This window comes from Hyaena hyaena, unplaced genomic scaffold (assembly GCF_003009895.1).
Source record: "Hyaena hyaena isolate Hyena2069 unplaced genomic scaffold, ASM300989v1 scaffold_373, whole genome shotgun sequence".
Taxonomy (NCBI): Eukaryota; Metazoa; Chordata; class Mammalia; order Carnivora; family Hyaenidae; genus Hyaena; species Hyaena hyaena.
In genome coordinates, this window is record NW_024081005.1 from 1400171 (window position 1) to 1423587 (window position 23417).

General features: G+C 41.0%; 1 protein-coding gene across 2 annotated transcripts in view; it reads left to right on the forward strand.

Annotated features, from left to right (window-relative positions):
• The first annotated feature begins 489 nt into the window (after positions 1 to 489).
• AFF1 (AF4/FMR2 family member 1) overlaps positions 490 to 23417 on the forward strand; it is a 207602-nt gene continuing 184674 nt past the window's right edge. For both annotated transcript variants that reach the window (XM_039250545.1, XM_039250546.1), the window contains exons 1-2: positions 490 to 710; positions 13121 to 13203. In XM_039250545.1, coding sequence (XP_039106476.1) covers positions 13157 to 13203 — 47 coding nt within the window. In that variant the 5' untranslated portion in view covers positions 490 to 710; positions 13121 to 13156. The remainder of the gene's footprint in view (positions 711 to 13120; positions 13204 to 23417) is intronic.

Here is a 23417-nt window from a genome sequence, read left to right on the forward strand (position 1 = left end):
TGAAAATGAGTCGGGCCTGTGAGCGAAAGGCCCTTTATAAGGTGTAAAACACTCCCCAGATGTGAATTATCTCCTTTAAAGGACACAGAATCTGTTTCAATTGTACAGGAGATTGCAGAAAGGCTCCTTGACACTTTTAGTCAGAACTTGACCCTGAGCTGAATCTCTCCGCAAAACGAAAGGGTTCTTGTGCCCCACTTAAGCTTGGGGCAGGGTCACCCACGCTGCCGGTGCGGTCACTGCAGTATTCCATCCTCAGCGGCTGCTCCCACCCGATCCTCCCACTGGTTTCTCCGAGAGGGCGGCGGTGTTCCTAGCCATTTGGGTGGCGCCAGCTAGAGGGCGTGGGCCCGGCGGAGCCGCGCGGCGCCGCTGCGGGGCGAGGGCGGGGCGAGGGCGGGGCGGGGCCTCCCGCGGAGGGCGTGGCCTTGCCTCCCGGCGCTCTGGCGCTGCTGGCGCGCGGATCCAGAGAGCCGGCGAGCCGACGAGCGCGCGGCCCCTGCGCACCGGGCGGCCGCCTGCGCGCTTCGCGGGCGCAGCTGGGTTTTCGCCTCCGCAGCTCGAGAACCCAGTCGGGTGCGAGCCACCTCCGAATCCCGGGAGGACGCGCTCCCCTACGCTCTCCGCACCCGCACCTCTTCCCCACCGCAACAGGTCAGGGGAGGAAGGAGGCGGCGAGGGCGTACGACTTGCGACTGGAGGAGCAGAAGGTAAGCGGAGCCTTTTGCGCCCGCGAGCTGGGGGTCGGTCTGGCCCGGAACGCTGCAGCCGCTGACTTCTGGGAAGCCCAGGCTCTCCCCGCCTCGCTGCCTGCTTCCCAGCAAGCTGACTCAAGTAGCTGGCGTTCCCACTTTTCCGGTGGGAACCTTGCGGGGAACGGGCGAAGGAGACGCGGGGCTCGCACCACCCTTATTTGCAAATCCGGGGCAGGTAGCGTCTAGCAAAACGGGGTGGAGCGGCGGGAAACACGGGAAGAGCCCCCTTCTCCTTCCCCACTCCCCCAGATCGGACATCTGCTGGTGCGCCCCGCGTCTTGCGGAAGGATGTTCGGTTTTGGAACCTGGTCTCGGGGGTTGCGTAATAAAGTGTCCCAGAAGTTGCTCGGGGGGTAAAAGCGGGGTTTTTCTCTCTTCCAACCTGAGTCCTGGAGTCCCTCTCCCCTCGGCCTTGTCACCCCTCCCCCTTGCGTCTAGTTGTGAGAATTTAGTGGTTCCAGCCCGATCTAATTGTGCTTGAGAGGGAGGCGTGTGCTGGTGGTCCGCAGCCTCCCAAGAGGGAGGGGGAAAGTTGGAGGCACCTTCCGAGACTTGCCCCTGGGGCAGAGGGAGGCTGCGTTCGCCTGCCAAATGTAGGACTGCTTAATTTCTCTTGCTAATTTTTTACGCCGGTGGCTGATCCTCTGCGACTTCTGCTAGCGAGCGCTCGGGCGTCGCGTGCGCCAGGGTGGTCGAATTAAAAGGGAGAGGAATTGGGAGAGTTATGTGAGTCTTAACTTCCCCTTGGTGTAATGGTAGTTACGTTTATGAATCTGCGAGGGACCTTCGAGAGTCTTGATACTTTCTCACTAGGTTAGTTTTCCAGGAGTTTCTATACACCCCATTATTGTTATGCAAATTGTCTCAGGAAGACCTTTGGCTTTGGAGGTGGAGATGTGTCGGTATCTTCCGGGAGCCAGTCTCTGTTGCGGGGAGGGGGGGGGCGGTCCGGTACGGGTGTGCGGGGCGCGCTTGCAGACAGTTTTCCTATGTTTTTTTCAGTGTGAGATGTGGGTAATTTTAACCTTGTTGGTGCATGTGGAGGGCGGGGGCCAGGGAGATGACATACCGTCGAGGAACCCGACAGATTTAAACTTTCAAGGCGAAACAGTAATTAAGGCGAAGACCCAGTGTTGCCTGAGACAGTTGCAAAGTGAAAAAAGCTCAGAAATTCAGACACAAAGATATCAGGCGACGGAGCGTCCTGAGAGGTGTGGAGATTTTGCTCGTGCAAGATTATTTCAGAGCGAGGTCATGCAGAGCTCGTAGAAGGTAGGCTGAGGTGGGATGCTTCCCCTGGAGCCACATACGTCAGACGCCGGGTGGAGATAGAAAAGACCTTTGGACTGGGAGTCTAGCTCTGCTCTGAGGCTTAAGAATACCTAGGCATGGCCCTGTTTCAATGTTTACTTCCTCTGTCTAATGCATTTCCTTAGCTTGCCTTTCATCTTTAGTGGAAAGGATTCCTTGAGTGGATATTCTGGAAATAAATTCACAGGAGAGTTGAAAACTTTGGATGGTTCCCTGCTTTAATTTAAAGGTGTCTCTTGCCAGTGTAAGAAAATATTGTATTTGATAATAAATATGCAGAAAAGTAATGGAAAGTACTGAAGAATAATGACCCAGGAGAAGGGAGAAGGAAGGGAGACTAAGGAGAGAAAGCAAGAGAGTAACTCCTGGTACTTGGGTAAACTGGAAAAACAAATTTGAATTTAGCTACTTTAGGAGAGGGGCAACCACAGAAAGGACGTGGGATGATTTGTCACTTTAAGACAAAGAGGTTTTGAAGAGTAGGACACAAGGCTTTGAAAAAAATGAGTTTAGGTATTGAGGGCTTCTCCCTCTTTTCTTTTATTATTTAAAATTTTTTTTCAATGTTTTTATTTATTTCTGAGAGAGAGAGACAGCATGAGCAGGGGAGGGTCAGAGAGAGAGGGACACAGAATCTGAAACAGGCTCCAGGCTCTGAGCTGGCTGTCAGCACAGAGCCCGATGCGGGGCTCGAACCCATGAATCATGAGATCATGACCTGAGCCGAAGTTGGATGCTTAACCGACTGAGCCATTCAGGTGCCCCCTCTTTTCTTTTTCTAAATATAACTTACAGGGATGATGAGGCTGGGGGTGTCGGACTTGTAGATAGATTAGTGTGAACTCTTACTTAGCTTTCCACCTGCAAAAAGAAAATGAACTGTGACATATTAAAATTAACATGTTTTATTCATTCACTTGAATTCAATTGAATTACTATAATGGCTTTGGCATTTGTGATTTGCTTAACTCTTCAACTTTGTAAAAAATACACAATTTTGAAGAATCATGGTATGTTAAATTAGAATACAAAAATCATCCAGAGACTGAGAATTTACTGTCAGAAAAGCCCAGTGATTTTAAACATTGCTTTCTCTTGCAAAATGTGGAGTATGCGTGCATTTTTTGCCACCAGAAGTCACTGTTTCACTGTGGGGTTATAAGACCCACTCCTTTGAGGTAGTAGAGACTACATCAAAACTGTCTCTCCTATTTCCTATCTGGTTTGACTGAATTTTGCAAGGAGTGCGTTGAGCTAAAAGTTCCTGTTTTGTTAACCAAGAATCTCAATTGGATTTTGGATTAAATTTGGAAGAGTACTATTCCAATTAAGATACACAGATGAATTGCATGTTTGTTAGGAACTTCTACAAATCACTGTAGCCATGTGAGTGTTTAGTTGAAGTCATATTGCCTTGAGTTGAAAAGATGGGTAAAAAAAAAGTTTAGAAAAGGTAAACTTGTTTTCAGTAATTTTTTTCCTTTTTTCCAAGAAGCAGTTGAAAGGAATTTCATGCTGAATGGTAATTTGTACTTTCATCAAACAAATTTGCATAATCATTTATGAAATTAATTGGTTAAAAGTATAAATCTTGAGATGGACTTATGCTTTCACTTTTTAAAAGGTAGAGCTAAATTATGTATAAATATTTGGATCATTATAAGACACATGCAGGGAACAATATAGATACGCTGCGCATGTTTCTGAAGGTATAGCAGCATAATTAGGATAGTGTCCTTCCTACCAAAGTCCTACACTGAAAGCTGACCTTCAATTTGAATTCATTAGCTAAGTTAGATATCTCTGTGGAACCTAACAGCTTGAAGTTCCCCTGTTTTAAGACTCCAGATAACTAACTTTTCAGGAGATTGGGAAAGTATTTTGGAGAGAGTATAAATTAAGGAACTGCTAGAACATAAATATCCAAATTTTGTATGCAAGTTATATTTTCCTTATCAAGTTATAAATTCTATTCCCAGATAATATTTAATTGGCAGTAGTTTTCTAGCTGTGTCTCTTTTTAAATACACAATAGTTTAATATATGCTGAATTCATTCTCAGATTTTATAAAAATAGATTTCATAAACCCTATAATCCATTTATTAAAATTCTGCCACAGTGCTGAAGTAAATGTGAAATATATAGTTCTTTGTAAGTATACATCCTTTATTCCTGACTGTTTACATATGCACAACAGATTATTGTAGACTTGAAACTGAGAGCTTCTAAGGCCATCAGGGTTGCTGATAGGAGTTTCTGTCTTCTGCCTTCGGACAGAACTTCAGTAGTGTTCTCCAGGGGAAGAAAATCAGCTGATTTTCTTAAATTAGCTGGCCCATTTTAAACATGACTAAGGATTTCTTGTTAGAGTGACTTTTTCCTATTAAATGGCTGAAATTATTGTGACAAGAGGAGCCCAGAGGAGTCAATTACATCATTAATATAATACCTCATATTCATTCCTAATACCTCATAAGTATTGAACACCATCTGTGTACCACGCAGTACTCTAAGCTTTGGAGAAAATGTGATAACACCAGCATCAAGAAAGAGAAAGCGCTCATGCAGGTGGACTTTACATTCATGTAGCATAAAAGGTATTTAGTAACAGCTGTCATTTAAGCCTAATTGCAACTCTAAAGTTGGAGTTCATTTTCCATTTTAAAATCAGGAAATTGAGTTGAAGAAGTTAAGTGACTTGACTCTGACTCAAAGCCTGGTGCCCTTTCCACTATGGTACACTGAGTTGGCTTTGTTGATATGTGGTTTCCTGTTTTTCAAGAATTACAGCTTGACTCTAAAATATAAATAGTGTTTCTCCTTGGCTAAGTAATTCTTTCTGATCATTATGGGGATAAAAAAGCAGGTTTTCATTTAGCATTCTGGACATATATTTGTGACTCCAAAGGAAAATATGATGTAGGCCTATTAAAAAGACATGTGATGTTTGTCGCACCATATAAAGATCCTTACCTTCTTAAGAATTATATGTAAGAGCTTATAAACCATCTCCCTTAGTGCTTGAAATCTGTTAGAGTTACGAAAGGTCAGTCACATCAGTATGTAAATCAGGATATACCCATACCATTTCCTTCAATCTTATAGATTCAGTATGTTCAGATTCAGTATAGTGGTGGTTTGCAAACTTCTAATGTCAGAGTCTTCTGGAAGGCTTCTTAAAACATAGGTCTCCCATCCCCCACCCCCTCCCAAGTTTTTGATTCAGTAGGTCTGGGGTAATGCCCACGAGTTTGCAGTTGTAACATGTTCACAGGTGGTACTAATGATGATAGTTCTGGAACTACACTTTGAGACTACACCTGTACAGTAGAGCATTCAAAAGCCACACAGCTTGGGCTTGACTCTTGGCACATGCCACCTAAGCTGTCAGACCTTAGGCACAAGACTTAACTTTTTGTCAAAAACTTGAAGGCTCTGAAATTCTACCCTACTTTCAAGCTAACAAGTTAACCTGCCACAGTTTCATGGGCTCTTGGGAATGACTATTACTCACAAGAATAGCTGTAGTGAGAGTATCAACGTTTTCTTATACTCGTTCCCTAAGCACCAGTTTCCAAAGAGAGATGTGGAGAGTCAAATGACACCTGGAAACAAAATAGATTGCATTACAGGTGAGGAATCCTGAGCTTAGGGGAATTCTCATCTTTTATAGTGGGCAGTAAGCATGCCTGCCCTTTGCTCCAGAGGGGGAGAGACCGTATCTTGTTTATACTGCACAGTAAACATGCTGCCTTGTGCTATAGAAGGAGACACTATCTCTATTTTCTAAGGCTGTTCTCTATACAGACATCCTTTTTTTTTTTTTAAATTTTTTTTTTAATGTTTTTATTTATTTCTAGGAGAGAGAGAGACAGTGTGAGCAGGGGAGGGTCAGAGAGAGAGGGAGTCACAGACTGAAACAGGCTCCAGGCTCTGAGCTGGCAGTCAGCACAGAGCCCGACGCGGGGCTCGAACCCACGAACCGCGAGATCATGACCTAAGCGAAAGTCGGACGCTTAACCGACTAAGCCACCCAGGCGCCCCTATACAGACATCCTTAAAGATTGGAACAAAGACAGCTGGTGCCTCCGCTTGTACAATATGCAGAAATGCCATAGACCTGTGGAGAGTTGGATTCTAACACTTTTCCATTCCCTTATAAGATGGGGTTAATAAGACTTATTTCTAATAAGATCTTCCTTATTAGATAGTTGAGTAGATTAAAGGTACTAAAATTTGGCAAGTACTTGGAGCAGAGCATAATCCGTGTTACATAAATATTTCCTGTTATTTCTCCTGCAGGAAAAAGTGTGTTTTTAATGGTAAGGATTGCCTTATAAGATGAAATAATTGCTTTACTAAGTATCCCTAACTTTGAGCTTGTTCCAAGAAACTTCTTTAATGGGTCTAAATTCTAAAGTGGAATAATGCATTGTTTTACCAGCCCATGGGGAATGAGGCAGAAATATTTACTACCATTATTCCTGTGTTCTCTCATGTTTCTCTGCTTCATTATGATTACATAGAATCCTGCGACTAATTCTGGGGGTGCCTCGCTGGCTCAGTCCAAGGAGCATGTGACTCTTAAAGAGCATGCAACCCTTGATTTCGGGGATGTGAGTTCGAGCCCCGTGTTGGGTGTAGAGATTACTAAATAAATATAATTTTTTTAAAAAAGAATCATGTGACTAATTCTGTCCAGTGAACTGTCTATGGGAGTAACTAACATGTGTTTCGGGGCTCAAGCATTTTTCAGTGGCTCTTGTGAGACCCTCCAACTCCTTTTTACTAAGGCAAACCCTGAAGCCATGTTTTGAAATAATGGAGATTACAACAGCTTAGATTTCTCAACATGGAGAAAAGCTCCCTGCCCTCTTTTCTACCCCAACACACCAGTATGCAATGGACATAAGGAGTGAGTATGAAATAAGCCTTTGTCCTATCAAGCCCCTGGGATTTTGAGGTTAATTTGCCACTACAGGATAACCCAGACTATCCTCACGATATCCCAGAGCCTATAAATAGAATACCTGTCTACTTCATCTTAAAATATAGGCTCTGGGTATGTATATGTGAAGGTAAATTTGGAGCCTGCATTCTTCTGAGAGTGAATGAGCAATTAGCATTTATTAACTGTCATTGTTTTTGCATAAATTAAATTCAGATGATAAACACTATGAAAAATGAGTATGACGAGTACTATTATTTTCCTACCTAGTGCCCCTCTCATTGGTGGTGGTTGTTGTTAAAAGAACCTTAACTGTGTGGGGGACTACATTGTGCCTAGCCTTAGGTGATAGATAGTGCTTGTTCTTAGCCAGTGCTAACAGTTTGTATCCAAGTTTAGCTCCCTCCCCATGCAGCTTTAGGAGGCTATATGACCTAACTCTGGTTTTTTGATAGGCAAGGTCTTGGGGAACATTTTTTTCCTTTCTTGAAAAAAGGAGAAAGATATGGCTGGCATTAGTCACAACCTTCTCATCTTCTTGCCTTAAATGTAGGTGAGATGTCTGGTTATGGCAGCAGCCTTTTCGTATCATGAGGTGACAAGCATAAAGACAACATGCTAAATATGGCAGAGCAGAAAGAGCCAGAGTTCTTGATGGCCTCAATGCGTAGCTAAAACTGTATCAGTAGCCACCTACTTCTGGACATGCTGTGGAAGTATAAACTTCCATTAACTAAGCTGTTGTTCCTTGCATCTAGGCACGTTCCTGGAGTATAATGGAATTGAGAGTGGGTTGGCTGGAGGATGTGGCTGAAGGCATAACAGTACTGCAGTAGCTACTGTAATCAGGGAAGGTCTCATGTGAGAATGTATCATTGAGCAGAGAGACCTGAATGATGAGAGGGAGCCGACAAGATGTGGCATGTGTATTTGAGTTTGGGGTAGCCCCTGAGCCCTCTTGAACAAGGATTTGAAGTGAAGAGGTAGTTGGGGAAATCATGTTCCATTATGGAGTTCTAAGCTATGGGCTCCACAAGGCATTGGAGAGCTGAAGGAACTGAGAGTGATCGTATCAGTTTGGGACCTTGGGAGATTATGATCTGCTTGGGGTAGAGTTCTGGAGAATGCCGACAAAAACAGTGTATGATCCATGACTCACCTCTGACACATTGCCTGTTACTAGGAGACTGTTACTCCTGGAGGTCTGTGTGGGGACAGGAAGGGAAGTAGACTTGATGGGGACTTCTGACCAGACCAGTCCACACACCCTCTGGACTCTGGACAGAGTTATTCTCTCCTTTGGGAACTGGGTCATGGTCATGGGGCTTTGAGACCTGCTTAGGTCAGTTTGTTGTTGAAAAGCAGTATATGGGTTCTCCCAAACATGTGCTTTGATTGGCAGAAAAATAGCCAGAACAACAACTACTGCCATTTTACTGAGTGCTTAACATGAGCTAGGCGTTATGCTAAAAATATTACAAACATTTAATTTAACCCTATGACAATCCTGTAAAGCCCCATATTACTGATAAGAAAGCTGAGACCTTAGGGAAAAAATAAGTAATTTTTTTTTGAGGTTAAATAGGTAGGAGGTTGCAAAGCAGGCCTTTTAACCAGCTTAAAAGACTCCTGAGAGTAGTTCTCTAGAATGTGCTAGGTTTTGGTATCCCTTAAAAAAGAAAAGAAAAAAAATTTTTTTCTTTTTACCTTAATTGTTTTACCCTCTATTTGGGAAAGAAAAGCAATCTGATATACATGACATTTTTATTTTTGAATACATTTGTTGCAAGAGGCTGGAAGGACTATAGAAGACCAGGCAGGGTGTATTCCTAAATGAAACCTATTTGTTTCACTTACATAAAATGTAACATGGATGTTGCTGACTTAAGTAAACAGCACGGCTCCCTATCCCCTCCCCCCCACCCCCTCCTCCCCACCCTCTGCCCCACCAGAGCTGCTGTGTGGATGCCTATGATGTGTCAGCAGGCTAGGCATTTTAGCTGGATTCTGTGATTCAATCTTCTCAGTAAATCTGTAGCTTGTGCTCTTTGCCATTTTACAGCTGGGAACACTGAGGCTGGGAGGAGGGTTTAATTTGCCAAACTGATCACTGGTCTCACCTGAACCTGCTCTCTTTCTGCTGTACAGCCAAGTTGGTGTCTTCTCTCTTCCCCCCCTTTTTTTAGAGTAGGAGGATTTTAGACTTCTCCCCCTTTATTACCCGGTTTTGTCTTTATAATCTAGGGAAATAATGTTAAAAAACGTATGAAAACTTCAGGAAGACCTTCTGATTTCAGTGTTTATAGGCCAGTCCTTTTTCTTCTGAGCCCCAGTATTTAGAGGCAAAACTGTTTACACAGATAATAAAAGATTGATAGCATACAGAATTAAAGTGCCCCTTTCCAGAGAAGTCCCCATTTACAGTTTGGTATATGTGTGCACACACGTGCATTTGTGTGTATATGATACATAAACATTAAAGCATTTGCTTTTTCAACAAATTGGCTCACATTGTCCTTATTTAGCATCTTGTTTAGGTAAACATTCTTATGTTTTTGCATCTCATGATGTATCATAATTGATTTAGTTATTTCTGTGTTGGCATGTATTTGGTTGTTAACAGTTTTCTTACTATTACAAATAGTATTTTATTGCACATGACTCCTTGTACACTGTGACTGTATTTTTAAGAAAGATTCTTTGAAAGAGACATTACCTGAAGCATGTACTGATTTCCTTTCTTAGCCGTGGTTTAGGTTAATAACTTCCTGACTACAGTAGGCTTCCATTCCAACCTAACCTAAACTTTTTTTTAATGTTTATTTCATTCGATAGAGAGCACCAGTGGGGGAGGGGCAGAGAGAGAGAGAATCCCAAGCAAGCTCCTTGCTGTCAGCACAGAGCTGCACTTGAAACTCAAACTCACAAACTGAGATCATGACCTGAGCCAAGATCAAGGGTCAGATGCTTAACCGACTGAGCCACCCAGGTGCCCCGCTAACCTAACCTATGTGAGTTGTGTGGCTATTCCACAGTGGAATAAATCATACATCAGCACCTAAACAATCTTTCATGGGCTGAATTTGTTCCTTACTGTGAGACATAATTGAGATAACAGTCAATAATCTGGTGATATAAACTCCTTGCACCTGCATCTCTGGAAAGGCTTGTGCCTCCTGGCAAATCAAAGAATTTGAGTTATACAGAAAAGTTTCTGGCTGTGCCTGGGGCCAGACCCCTGAGAAAATATGTCTCTTTCACTTCTTTCACTTTGTACACTGCCCACTCACCCAAGATTATTTATTTTGAGCAAGAGCGAGTGAGAGAGCTGGGGGGGGGGGGAGAGCGAGAGAGCGAGAGTGTGAGAGCACGCGTGCCAGCCAGTGAGCATGTGGGGGGTGGGGGTGGGGAGAAGGGCAGAGAGAGAGGGAGTGAGAGAATCCCAAGCAGGTTCTGGGCTTTCAGTGCGGAGCCCAATGTGTGCTCAAACTGTGAGATCATGACCTGAGCCAGAATCAATAGTGGGATACTTAAGCACCCAGGCACAACCCGTAGAGCAGTTTTAAATTCACAGCAACATTGAGAAGGTACAGAGATTTCCCATAGACTGCCCTGCCCCTGTCCCCATGCACAGCCTCCCCATAATCAATGTCTCCCACCAGCATGTTGTATTAATTACAGATGATGAATTTACACTGACACATCATCATAATCTAGAGTTCCAGGACCATCTTTTACTGCAGGTCTGCATGGCTTGCTCCTTACTTTAAGTCTTTGCTCAAATGTTACCTTCTCTGACCACCGTATATAAAATTGCCAAGAGTCAGAAGCTCAACCAACTGAACTACCCAGGTGTCCCTCTTTATTATCTTTTAATATCTAACATCTATGTACTTTTATGTGTCATCTTTGCTAACGTCCTCTGGTTTGCAAGCTCAGTGATGGCAAGTCTTTGTTCTTTACTCTTACTCTCTGTATCTGGCTTAGAGTAGATGCTTGGGAAGCATTTGCTGGTTTCGTGAGTAAGTGAACAAACAAGGGAACCCAGGACCGTTCTCAAGGTTGGCGTTCTTCATCAACTCAACCTGCCTCCACCCTCATTGCCTTCTTTCCACAAACAAGCCCTAGGGAGGGCACTGTTGGTCTGCAAGCAGGTGGGGCATCTTCCTGGGGAGGTTTGTGTGGGAGACCATCATAGGCTCTTCAGCAGCCTTTACAGGGTTCTGAAGAATAATGCCAAAATGAAGACACACTATTTTATTGGTCACCTACTATGTGCCAGCCCTGCATGTCAAGAGAGAGAAAGTGAGAGAGCAGCAACAGGGGTGGAGAGAAAGGTGGAGGAAGGAGAGTAATGGCAGGAAAGGGAGGGAGGAAAGAGGGTAGAGAAAAAGAAATGGGAAATAAAAGTGTATTTGAGAGGGAAAGTGAGAGAGAAAGTGGGGGAGGGGGGAGAAACAGTGACTGGGATCTGAGTGGAGAATTTAGGAAACTTGGCTAAGCTGGGCCAAGTAGAGCTGCTGTAGCTGTTTGGAGGACTGTGTGAATCCAAAGCTTGTTTGACCCCGAAAAACTTAGAGCTCTACTAGTGTGGGTTTAACTAGAATATTTGGAGCATCCATGTTGCATTCTTTTTTGGGGGGAGGAGATAGAGTGACTATATCTACTAGTACGGAAACGTTGTGGTCAGCAACTAATTTCACTGAGGAGTAGATAAAAGGACCTTATCAGGTGTCAGAATAGTGCTGGACTATATTCAATGTTTCAGCCTCAGCTGGAAGTGTAACAGCCTCTTAAACATAAGAGCAAGCTAAAACGGTTACAAATTTAGTGTGTTTTCATTTGTATCAGTTTGTTAAATACGTACTGAGATAATTTGTAATATATTCTTTGTTTTAAGGATGTTTGAAAAAGAACTATTTAAAGTAAGTTAAAGTAAGTGTGGTAAATTTATGAATACATACAAGAAAGGAAAAAGGAAACAGCTGTTGATAGTGTTAACCATAGAGAGGTTGTTTCTAGAGATACACAGGACAGTACCAAGGCCATCTACCCAGGTTGTATAACTTTTTCTAATTTTTGACCAGTACTGTTTTGAGAGAAGGCTCAAAAATGGCTCTGGGGATTAAGCACCTTTTGTGAGTGGAAGTAAAATCTTAAGATTGGTTCTTATTTGGTCTACATTTTATTAAGTATTGAATTCATATATAAAGATCAACTAGTTAATTTCCTTTCTTCTGAGACTCTTATCTTTCTTTTGATTCTGTCATCCCAGGCAAATTACTTAAAACTGAGTTTCAGTTTTCTTATCTATAAAATGGGTTATTAGATATGGATTATTAGTATCTACCTTTCAAGGTTATTGCAGTGTTTACATGAACTCATTTTTAAACCTTTTTAATGTTTATTTTTGAGAGAGAGAGAGAGCGCATGAGCAAGGAGGGGCAGAGAGAGGGAGACACGGAATCCGAAGCAGGCTCTGAGCTGTCAGCACAGAGCCGAACGTGGGACTCAAACTCACGGACCAGGAGATCATGACGTGAGCTGAAGTTGGATACTTAACCAACTGAACCAACTTTGACCCCTCTGAACTGTCATTTTAAAAAGGAATTAACGCAGTGCTTGGCAAAAGTAGATACTGGGGATATGTTATTTCTTTTTTTCCTCCTCATGATAAGCTTATGCATATCTCTTCTTGCTGAAATGGCTTGGAAATTAAAATGTTTTAAGTTTATTTATGGAGAGAGAGAGAGAGAGAGAAAATGGGTGAGGGAGAGAGAGAATCCCAAGCAGGCTCCTCACTGTCAGCACAAAGCCCCACGTGGGGCTGAGCTCATCAATCATGAGATCAAGACCTGAGCTGAAATCAAGAGTGAGACATTTAACCGACTAAGTCACCCAGATGTTCCTAAAATGGCTTTAAGTAGCAGCCTCAAAATTAAAAGTAATATGGTAGCCAGTTCATGCAACTTGAGAGTTGATGAAGAACCACTCCCTAATTCCAATGAGAACATTGAATTGTTTCCAGTAGATTTTCTTGCAAGTTATGCATGCCTAGGAGTTTACTTATGGGCTAACATTCACAGATTGCTGTTTCTCTTTCAGATGAACAGATGTGTTACTTTCTACTGACTGGCAGCAATGGCGTTTACTGAAAGAGTCAAAAGCAGCAGCAGCAACAACAGCAGGTACCGTGAAATCCATGATTGAAAGATGTGACAATATTTAAGTTTATCATCTATTTTTCAAAGAATAAGCTTGATCCTTTTTATTTTTACAATGCAATAAAATATGTGAAAATGGCAGCTTTCTCTACATGAAGCCAAACCTCTTAGACTGGCTACATATTTTCTTTTAAATATCATACTCTCTTAGCTTCATAACTCTTTTCTTTAACATGTGGATGTTATAGTAGATCAGCATCCTAATTCTGTGTTCAAGATATTGGTCCACATTCTACTGATTTGGAGAAATGAACACCTTTTCAGCCTGTGCTGAAGCAAATATGATATCTACCTTACCATGAGAGCTTCGAAGGTGGGAATTCTGTCAGTTTTATTTTTCTACTTTCACATCCCTCCCTCCAAGTGTGCACATACAGTTAACTTCTTTCTTGCATATGTTATGGGGTCAAGGTTGGTTGAGGGGTGCATGTTAACATTCTGAACGTTAACTAAGAGTAATTCATTTGTTGGGTGTCTGGGTGGCTCAGTCGGTTAAGCGTCCGACTTCAGCTCAGGTCATGATCTCGTGGCTTGTGAGTTTGAGCCCCACATCGGGTTCTGTGCTGATGGCTCAGAGCCTGAAGCCTGCTTCAGATTCTGTGTCTCCCTTTCTCTCTACCCCCCCATTCCCACTCATGCTCTGTGTGTCTATGTGTCTCTCAAAAATAAATAAACATTAAAAATTTTTTAAATTAAAAAAAAATAATTTATTTGATAGCCAGAAGGCATTCTTAATATCACTGATCAGTTTTTATTTACACTGTTAGATATTCAACAACATGTTAAAGTATGAGACATGTGACTCAATCTTAACTAGTATTTATTGAGTGGCAGATGATAGTGCACATAATTCTGGAAGGTCCTGTCTGGATGCTTTCCTACTTCCCCTTTCTGGTTCAGTTAGGAAACTTGTCCTCTGTTCCAGGTGGCCCTGGTGGTACTGTTATTACACTTGGTGCACTTTCCTCCCCCACAGAGGAAGGCATGTGACCCAGGCTGCAACAATTCACATTCTGCTGGAGCTGGGGGAAGCTATTGTCATCTGTCTTCAGGCTTGTCCATTATGTCTGATTACACATAAGTTTTAAATTTGTATGTAGTTAAATGTCTTGTCCTTTATGGGTTCTGGTTTTGATTGTGCTTAGAAAGGTCTTTCCAGCTCCAAGATTGTGACAATAATGTCATGTGTTCTCTGCTGGCACTTCAGTGCTTTCATTTTTTGCATTTACATCAGAACTTGTGAGCTGGTGGCCTATTGGACAGATCTGGTCAACAGATGGGTTTTGTTTGGCCCCTCACAGTATTCTAAAAATATATATATCTGCCAATGTTTTTTACATAACAATCTAGATTTCTATCCTCTCTTTAAAAATTTAAGATTTAACATTGGGCTTGCATTGCTGTATCGCAGCACTCAGATGCAGTCGAAGGGCTGCTGCTCTTTTAGACAAGGCCATGAGCTTAGACAAGTTCTAATTCAAAACTTACCAAATGGTATGCCATTAGTACTCTTCAGGTGTGCCAACACGTTTATCCCCTCAGCCTGCCAGTCAGCTAGAACTCCAGGATTCCCACCTGCTTCCCCACTGCAGACATCTGCTTTGTTGGGATTCCCCAGAAAGACTTGATGTTAAAAGAAAAAAAAATCAGGAGGGGTGCCTGTATGGCTTAGTTGGTTCAGCATCTGACTTTGGCTCATGTCATAATCTCACAGTTCATGAGTTCAAATCCCTTATCAGGTGAGCTCAAGCCCTGCTGTCTGTCTGTCTGTCTGTCTGTCTCTCTCTCTCTCTCTGTCTCTGCCCCTCACTAATCTGTGTGTTCTCTCTCTCAAAAAAAAAAAAAAAAAAATTTAAAAAGTCAGGAGAGCACAGAAACTTTCTAGTTCACCACTGTTCCCACACAGTTGGACTCCCACATTCACCTCGCTGCTTAGCCGTCTTAACTTGTGACCCTTGGGGTTTTAATTTTTTTAAATTTTTAAGTAATTTTCAATGTAGGCTCTATGTCCACTGTGGAACTTGGACTCATACCCTGAGATCAGGAATCAAATGTTCTACCCTCTGAACGAGCCAGACACCCTAGATCTTGGACTTTTTGTAGTATTTTGATCCATCTGTAATTAACTTTAGTATAAAGTGTGTGCTGTGAATTTCCATATTAATAGGAAAATGGAAAGGTCCAAGAGACGTTAGGAAGCCATTTTTTTTAAAAAATGCAAAAAGCTAGGTGGCCGTTTCACCATAGTTTATTAAATCATCTTTTCTCCACTGATTTGAGTGCTGCATGTAAATTCCATCACACTTTTAAATCTCTTGTTGGATACTTTTGTTCCATTGATTGTTTCTTCTGCCAGCAAGCCACACTATTTCACTGTATTCTAATGGCTCATAATATTCAGATGCTTCTTTGTCATTACTTTTCATTTTAAGAATTGTGATAGTTATTCACATCTGATTATATTTCCATGTGTACTCTGAAGTCTTCAGTCATTTTCTAGAAAAATGTTGGCATTTCGATTGGAGTCCCTTTGAATTTTGGCCAGTTGGGGCAAGTCAAATTCTATAGCCTGTTAAAACTGGGTCTTCCTGGGGCACCTGGGTGGCTTAGTTGGTTAAGCGTCCGACTTTTGCTTAGGTCATGATCTTGCGGTTCGTGGGTTCGAGCCTCGCGTTGGGCTCTGTGTTGACTGCCAGCTCAGAGCCTGGAGCCTGCTTTGGGTTCTGTGTCTCCCTCTCTCTCTGACCCTCCCCTGCTCATGCTGTCTCTCTAAAAAAAAAAAAAAAAAAAAAAAAAAAAAAAACTGGGTCTTCCTACAAAAGTATCTAAATATCAGAATGGTGAAATTTTAAGGGGATAAAGAAATTTAAAATTTCAATTGTATGATTTTTGGAAGTATGATTTTTCAAAAATTTCTAGTTGTTGACATTTCAGCCTATATAATTTCTGGTAGAAGAATCAATTATAATAGTTACAGTATTCTCGCTGGCAAGATTAAAAAGGCATTTTGTATTCTGTTATTTACATATGTTTTCTATTATTGCTAATTATTTGGGTAAGGGACCCTCACCCTTGTAGTAACATTGTAGTGGTTATAGAACTGGTTTTATTATTCATGACATTTTTTCAACTCATCAGCTTCCTTTTAATTTTAATACCCAGTACAAGTAATAAAGCTAGAGAAAATCCTAAATGAAGCTCAATTTTTAATATATACCAATAGCTTACTGTTTAAATGTTTAATCATGATAGTTTAATCTTTTAGTTGTCCAGGAAAAAACCACCAAATTCATGTGGAACTGGTCCAGGGCTATCACATATTTGAAAGGAAACAGATGTGTATTGAGTATGCAACTTCAATTGTTCAAACGAAATAGAAATCTGAGTTTGAGCCCTTACTTTGCCCAGGGCTCTCAAAAGTCATAAGCATGGACAGAATAGCAATGTAATGGGCAAAGACAGTATTTGTTTTAGTTCTTAAAATAATAGGCTTATTCTGTGATTTCCAGATTTATCAACGTTAGACACTACTGAATGTGAGCTCACTTGTATTTCCCCCTACCCTTCCTCTCTTCCCCCTTCTTTTTGTTCTTTCTAAAAATTGTTTTTGGAGTATAACAAACTGGAAAGGGCAGACATTATTAGTACAGGTCAGTGCGTTTTCACAAAGTGAACACACTTGACTTTGTAACTGATCAAGGGAAATACCAGCTCTCCAGAAGCTTCTGCTCGTCCCTTTCAGCTACTAACTACCTCAGAGACTGCCACTATTCTGACTTCTAACACTTTGAATTTGTTTTGCTTGCTTTTAGATTTCATTTCATTATAATCATTTAGTATACTTTTTGTGTTTTCTATTCAGCTTTAATGTTTGTTACTTTTATTCTATTTCATAAATTGAGTTATCTTTAATCTTTAAGTATTTTAATGTATTTTATATTGAAATACTATATATTTTATATAGTCAGTATTAAATATTTTTATTTTCCTTTTGATCAATGTTCCATGATCTGATATGATAATATAATTATCCTTAGTCTTCCATTTCTTTCTCTTCTACCTGCCAACTGTTTGCTCTTTAGTTTTGAATTGTCCAGTTTGATAGTACATTTTATTTTATAGTTATCTGTACCCTTGAAAGGTTTGTCTTTGATAATAGAAGTTGAAAAACTAATAGCACTATATACATTATTTTGATTGGGAAGCAAAATAGTGTATAGGGTTTTATTTCATATTTTATATGGGTTCAAAGTCATCACCAGTACCATGTGAAAGAGATGGTTCATTTCGGTCAGGACAAATCAACTTTTGTCTTTAGCTGGGTAAATTGTTCAAACTCATGGCACATTTTATTTTTTAATTTAATTTAATTTTTTAAAAATTTATATCCAAGTTAGTTAGCACATGGTGCAACAATGATTTCAGGAGTAGATTCCTTAAGCCCCTTACCCATTTAGCCCATCCCCCTCCCATAACCCCTCCAGTAATCCTCTGTTTGTTCTCCATATTTAAGAGTCTCTTATGTTTTTGTTCCCCTCCCTGTTTTCATATTATTTCTGCTTCCCTTCTCTTATGTTTGTTTTGTATCTTAAAGTCCTCGTATGAGTGAAGTCATGTATTTGTCTTTCTCTAATTTCACCTAGCATAATACCCTCTAGTTCCAGCCATGTAGTTGCAAATGGCAAGATTTCATTCTTTTTGATTGCCGAGTAGTACCCATGGCACATTTTAAATTGCTTCATCTTTGGAGTGCCTGGGTGGCTCAGTTAGTTAATCATCTGACTTTGGCTCCTGTCATGATCTCTCAGTTCATGGGTTTGAGCCCCGTATCAGGCCCTGTGCTGACAGCTCAAAGCCTGGAGCCTGCTTCAGACTCATTCTCTCTCTCTCCCTCTCTCCCCCCCCTTCCTCACTCATGCTCTGTCTCTCAAAAATAAACATTATAAAAAAATAAGTTACTTCATCTTTGAATGTATGTTTACTTATTTAGAGAGAGCTCATGATTGCACACACCCACACACGTGTGTGGGCAGGAGGAGCAGGTGGGGGGAAGGGAGAGGAGGGGAGGGGAGAGGAGGGGAGGGGAGGGAAAAAGAGAGAGAATCCCAAGCAGGCTGGGGCTCCATCTCACAAGAACTGTAAGAGTTGGAAGCTTAACCAACTGAGCCACCAAGGCAACCCTAAATTGCTTCATCTTTGATTTTTTTTAAATGTTTATTTACTTCTGCGAGAGAGAGAAAAACAGAATCTGAAGCAGGCTCCAGACTCTGAACTGTCAGTACAGAGCCTAATGCAGGGCTTGAACTCAAGGACTGCAATATCATGACCTAAGCTGAAGTCGGGATGCTTAACCAACTGAGCCACCCAGGTGCCCCAGTTGCTTCATCTTTGAATGGTGGTTTTATTTTTTGCTGGAGTTTTTAGTTACTTTTTCCTTATTGAGAGAACATGCCTTTTTGCCATTTCACCAATCTGTTCCCCTTCTTCCCCTTCAGTATCTATTAATTCAGTTTTCTCATTTTCTTCTTAGAATCCTGAAACTATAATTAATTTTTACAGAGTGTGTGCTAAATTCATTCTTCCGAAAATGGGCCCAGGTAAATGAAGCCAGAGAATAAAGCTGGGATACATTCTGGGAAAATGTTACTTGATGATGGAGGGGAAAGCATGTGAAGGTAAAACATCAGAATGAAGTAAATTTTATTTCAGGCTATATCACCAGATTTGTGGGACATGATTTTATTGTTTTCTGCCATGAAGGTTAGATCTGCTGAGATACGCTTTTCAGTATTTAGGAAGATTTAAAAGATTGAATTTTGTGAATCCTGGATCATATTATAGTTCTCTATTCTTAGAAGACCTTCTTCCCCAGGAGTCTGAAATACTGTTTAACTCTCCTAATTGAGAAGAGTCTTCAATTAGTAAGGAAGCTACAAGGTGTTAAGCCGATTAACACCTATTATATGGACAGATTTTCTCTGTGTGAGTAAATCAGGGGCCTAACTTCCATATGCTTACTAGAGAGATTAATGGCTATAGGCCATGTTTTCCTGAAACAGTGATTGGCCTGGGCATTGTAAAGAATCCACACCTGGATTGTGAACTGGGGAACTAGGAAGACTTCCTGTATTTCCAAAGCAAGTCATTTAAGGCCTGATTTACAAGTGCAATAATGTTTCTTATATAGAGCCCATTGTATCCTTTCATTTAGAAAATGGTTCCTCAAACGTTTAGTATGTGACATTGTCATAAGTAGTTTAAGATGAGTCACTCAGTTTGATGGGTTTAGAAGTGTTTGGTTTCAGACTTATCCCAGAACCGAGGAAATCTTTTTCAAAATTAGCTGTCTTCCAAGGGGACAGTTAAATTGTGTGTGTGTGGTGGGGAGAGTTGAGGCTAAATTGTAGAAACACTGCATACTTTCACCAGTAAAATTCAGCTGAGCTAGTATTACATCTGATATAGTGAGCTGGAGTATGGGACTCTGAAGCAGGATCGCTGTGTTTAGATCTCTGAAATGTTGGTTACTTGGGCAAATTGCTCAACTTTTAAAGCCTCATTAAAATGGGGATAAGAAGAATAATGTGTGTAAAGTGCTTATCATGTACCTCCCACATCATAAATCCTCAATAAATTATTAATTCTACCACTTTGGTGATAATGGTAGAATGGTGGATTTTAGGGGAGTCAGAAGCTTCCTTAATTCTATTTTGAGGGGAAAGGCTTTATTTAGAGGCAACTTTGTATAGAAGAGATTGTTTTGTTAGCTACTCCAAGAGTAGCATTCATACAAAGAAGAGTGATAAAGGAAACAGACTCTAAAAACAGAGTGTGTTTATTTGCAGAGCATGTAGATACGCTTATAAGTATTGCTGTGGTCTACTTTACATTTAATATTGACTGTGGGGTTGTCTTAAATCACACACAGTATTAGAAAACACTGCTGCATAGTATTTTCTTTTCTACAAGTAGCTTAATCGAAAAAAGAAGAAAAGAACAACACTTTATGGGGTATAATTTGCACACCACATAAAGTATACAGTTTAAGGGTTTTTAATAAATTTACTGAGATGTGCAACCATTTCTACAATCCATTTTCAGAATTGCACTCCCAGTAGGTGCAACCCTAGGTAACCATTAATCTACTTAATACTTGTGCCTATTCTGAACATTTCATGTACATGCAGTCACATAATGTGTGGTTTTTGTGACTAGCTACTTTCACTTAGCATCAAGTTTTCAAGATCTATCCATGTAATAGAATGTATCAGTATTTCATTCCTTTTTATTGCTAAATAATCCATTGTATGGATATACTAGTGTTTCATTTACTGTGTACCAATTGATGGGTATTTGGGTTGTATCCACTTTTTGGCTTTATAAATAATGTTGCACATGTGTTTTCATTTTTTGGGGGGGTAGATACTAGAAGTGGCATTGCTTTCTCATAAGGTAGATTCATCTTTAGAGCCATCTTCAGGTTATTCCAAGTTCCAGATCATTGTGCTAATGGGTCAGTTTCAGATACGTTTGCAAATAGTTCTTCTCTTTGCTCTGAGTCCTGAACTCTACTAATGTTAAGAGTTGGTATAGAATGAATTGATATTATTTAGTGCCTTCTGTATAATGGATACCAGTCTAGGTAGTGGCTTTATATCATTTTAGATAATACTTCGGTCTACACTGGTGGATAAGAGGGACATTCAGTTAAATTGTTTAGGATTATACCATCTTTGTAGGGATGCTAATTTTATGCTGTCCTGATTTGGAGAAGAACACTTTCCTTCTTTCTGGGAGCTTCAATTATAAAAATCCTTTTCTCCTGAAGTCACTGAGCAGTTGTGGAATATGGTTAGGAAGAAGAGAATTTCAGTTTCAGGTTCTTGTGGTTTATAAGAAGCCTGGAGGACATTATTTCAGAACCAGAGTCTTGTTTCCTTTTGCTTCATGATAACCCTGCAAAGTGGTCAGATTAGATGGTAATTGGCTTCCTTGTACCAGAGAAAGCAAAGGCCTGGAGAAGTTAATAGTTGAATGTGTGAATCAGACTATAGGGAATGCTGGGGGCAACTGGTTTGTTTTGGTTGTGAAACTTTTAAATTACTACACACAATAACATTTAACATGCAAGGCACTGTGCAATTTCATTTCTGCTTTTGACCAACAAGTTTGGATGCCTTCATCAGACGATGCTTTTTTCATAAACTGCAACAACAGACTGCCACCATTTTTGTTGCTAAAATTGTAGACGCTGGATTGTATATGTTTATGTAAGTAAGATGTTCATAGATGCAGCTAAGAGAACATGTCTTAAAGCTATTGAAAGCATGAGATTGTCCAAGACTTCTTGGTAAGAAAAGTCTAGAAGGAGGGAGGGTCAGATAGACAAAGAGGGAAGAGAGGGTGGGAGGGAAAAGAATCTTGTGCAATGAAACATCAATAAAGAAATAATATTGGGGTGCCTGGGTGGCTCAGTTGGTTGAGCGTCCGACTTCAGCTCAGGTCATGATCTCATGGTTCGTGGGTTTGAGCCCTGCGTCAGGCTTTGGGCTGACAGCTAGCTCAGAGCCTGGAACCTGTTTCAGATTCTGTATCTCCCTCTCTCTCTGACCCTCCCCTGCTCACGCTGTCTCTCTTTCTTTCTCGGAAATAAATAAAAACATTAATAAAAAAATTTTTAAAAAGAAATAATGTTGGCTCTGATTGGCCTTGATAATCTAATGTAGTATGGACTTCATGGTTCTTGCCTACCATCTCCTGTTTCCCCTTCACTTTATTTATTTATTTATTTTTTTAAAAGGCAGTTTCTTTTTTTTTTTTTTTTTATTTATTTCTAGGAGAGAGAGAGAGAGACAGCGTGAGCAGGGGAGGGTCAGAGAGAGAGGGAGTCACAGACTGAAACAGGCTCCAGGCTCTGAGCTGGCAGTCAGCACAGAGCCCGACGCGGGGCTCGAACCCACGAACCGTGAGATCATGACCTAAGCGAAAGTCAGACGCTTAACCGACTAAGCCACCCAGGCGCCCCTCCCCTTCACTTTAAAAGATATTTTTCTCATGGAAATATTCACACACTAGTAATAGTAGAGAGAATATTTTGTTATATACCCTTTTCCTGTATTTAACATTTCTCAATATTTTGCCACACTTAAAAAAAGCTATCCTTTTTCTTTGCTCCTCTTCCTTTTTTTTTTTTCCTTTGCTGATGTGTTTCATTTATTTATATTAATGTTTATTTTTGAAAGAGAGAGAAAGAACATGAGTAGGGTGGGGCAGAGAGACACACACACAGAATCTGAAGCAGTTTCAGAGCCTGACATGGGGCTCGAACTCATGGACTGAGATCATGATCTGAGGCAAAGTTGGATGCTTAACCCACTGAGTCACCCAGGCGCCCCTTTCCTGAAGTGTTTTAAGGTAAATCCCAGGCATCTATTTTTTCACTCCTGCACACCATATGTGCATCATTTAAAAAATACAGATATTTTCCTACATAACTGCAAACCAATTTCATGCTTAAATAAATATTTTGGATTCACCTAATGACTAGCCCATATCCAAACTGTTGAGATTGTTTAAAATATCTGTTAAAGTTAGTGGCACCTGACTGACTCCGGGTGAGCATGTGACTCTTGATCTCAGGGTCATGAGTTCGAGCCCTATGTTGGATGTGGAGATTACTTTAAAAAGTGGGGGACACCTGGGTGGTTCAGTTGATTAAGTGTACAACTCTTGATTTTGGTTGAGGTCATGATCTCATGGTCATGAGGTCGTGCTGTGCGTGGACCCTGCTTGAGATTCTCTCCCTCTGCTTGTTCCCTGTTCATGCTCACTCTTGCACACACTCTCTCTTTCTCTCTCTCTCAAAAAAATAAAGTCTATTGAAGTTATTAACATTCTGATTCAAGCAAGCCAAAGCACTTATGTTGTGTTAGGTTTTGCTGCTTTTTTGTTGTCAAAATTTTATATAGGTAATCTCTACACCCAATGTGGGGCTTGAACTCATGAATGCAAGATTGAGTCTCATGCTCCTCCCACTGAACTAGGCAGGCGCCCTAAGGTTTTATTTCCTCAGTCATAATCTAGAGCAGCTACTCTACTTGAGGAGTGGAAGATTGGTTGTGGAACTGAGTTGAATGTATGTCCTATTTTGTGGGTTTATGTATTTGTTTCCTTTTAAT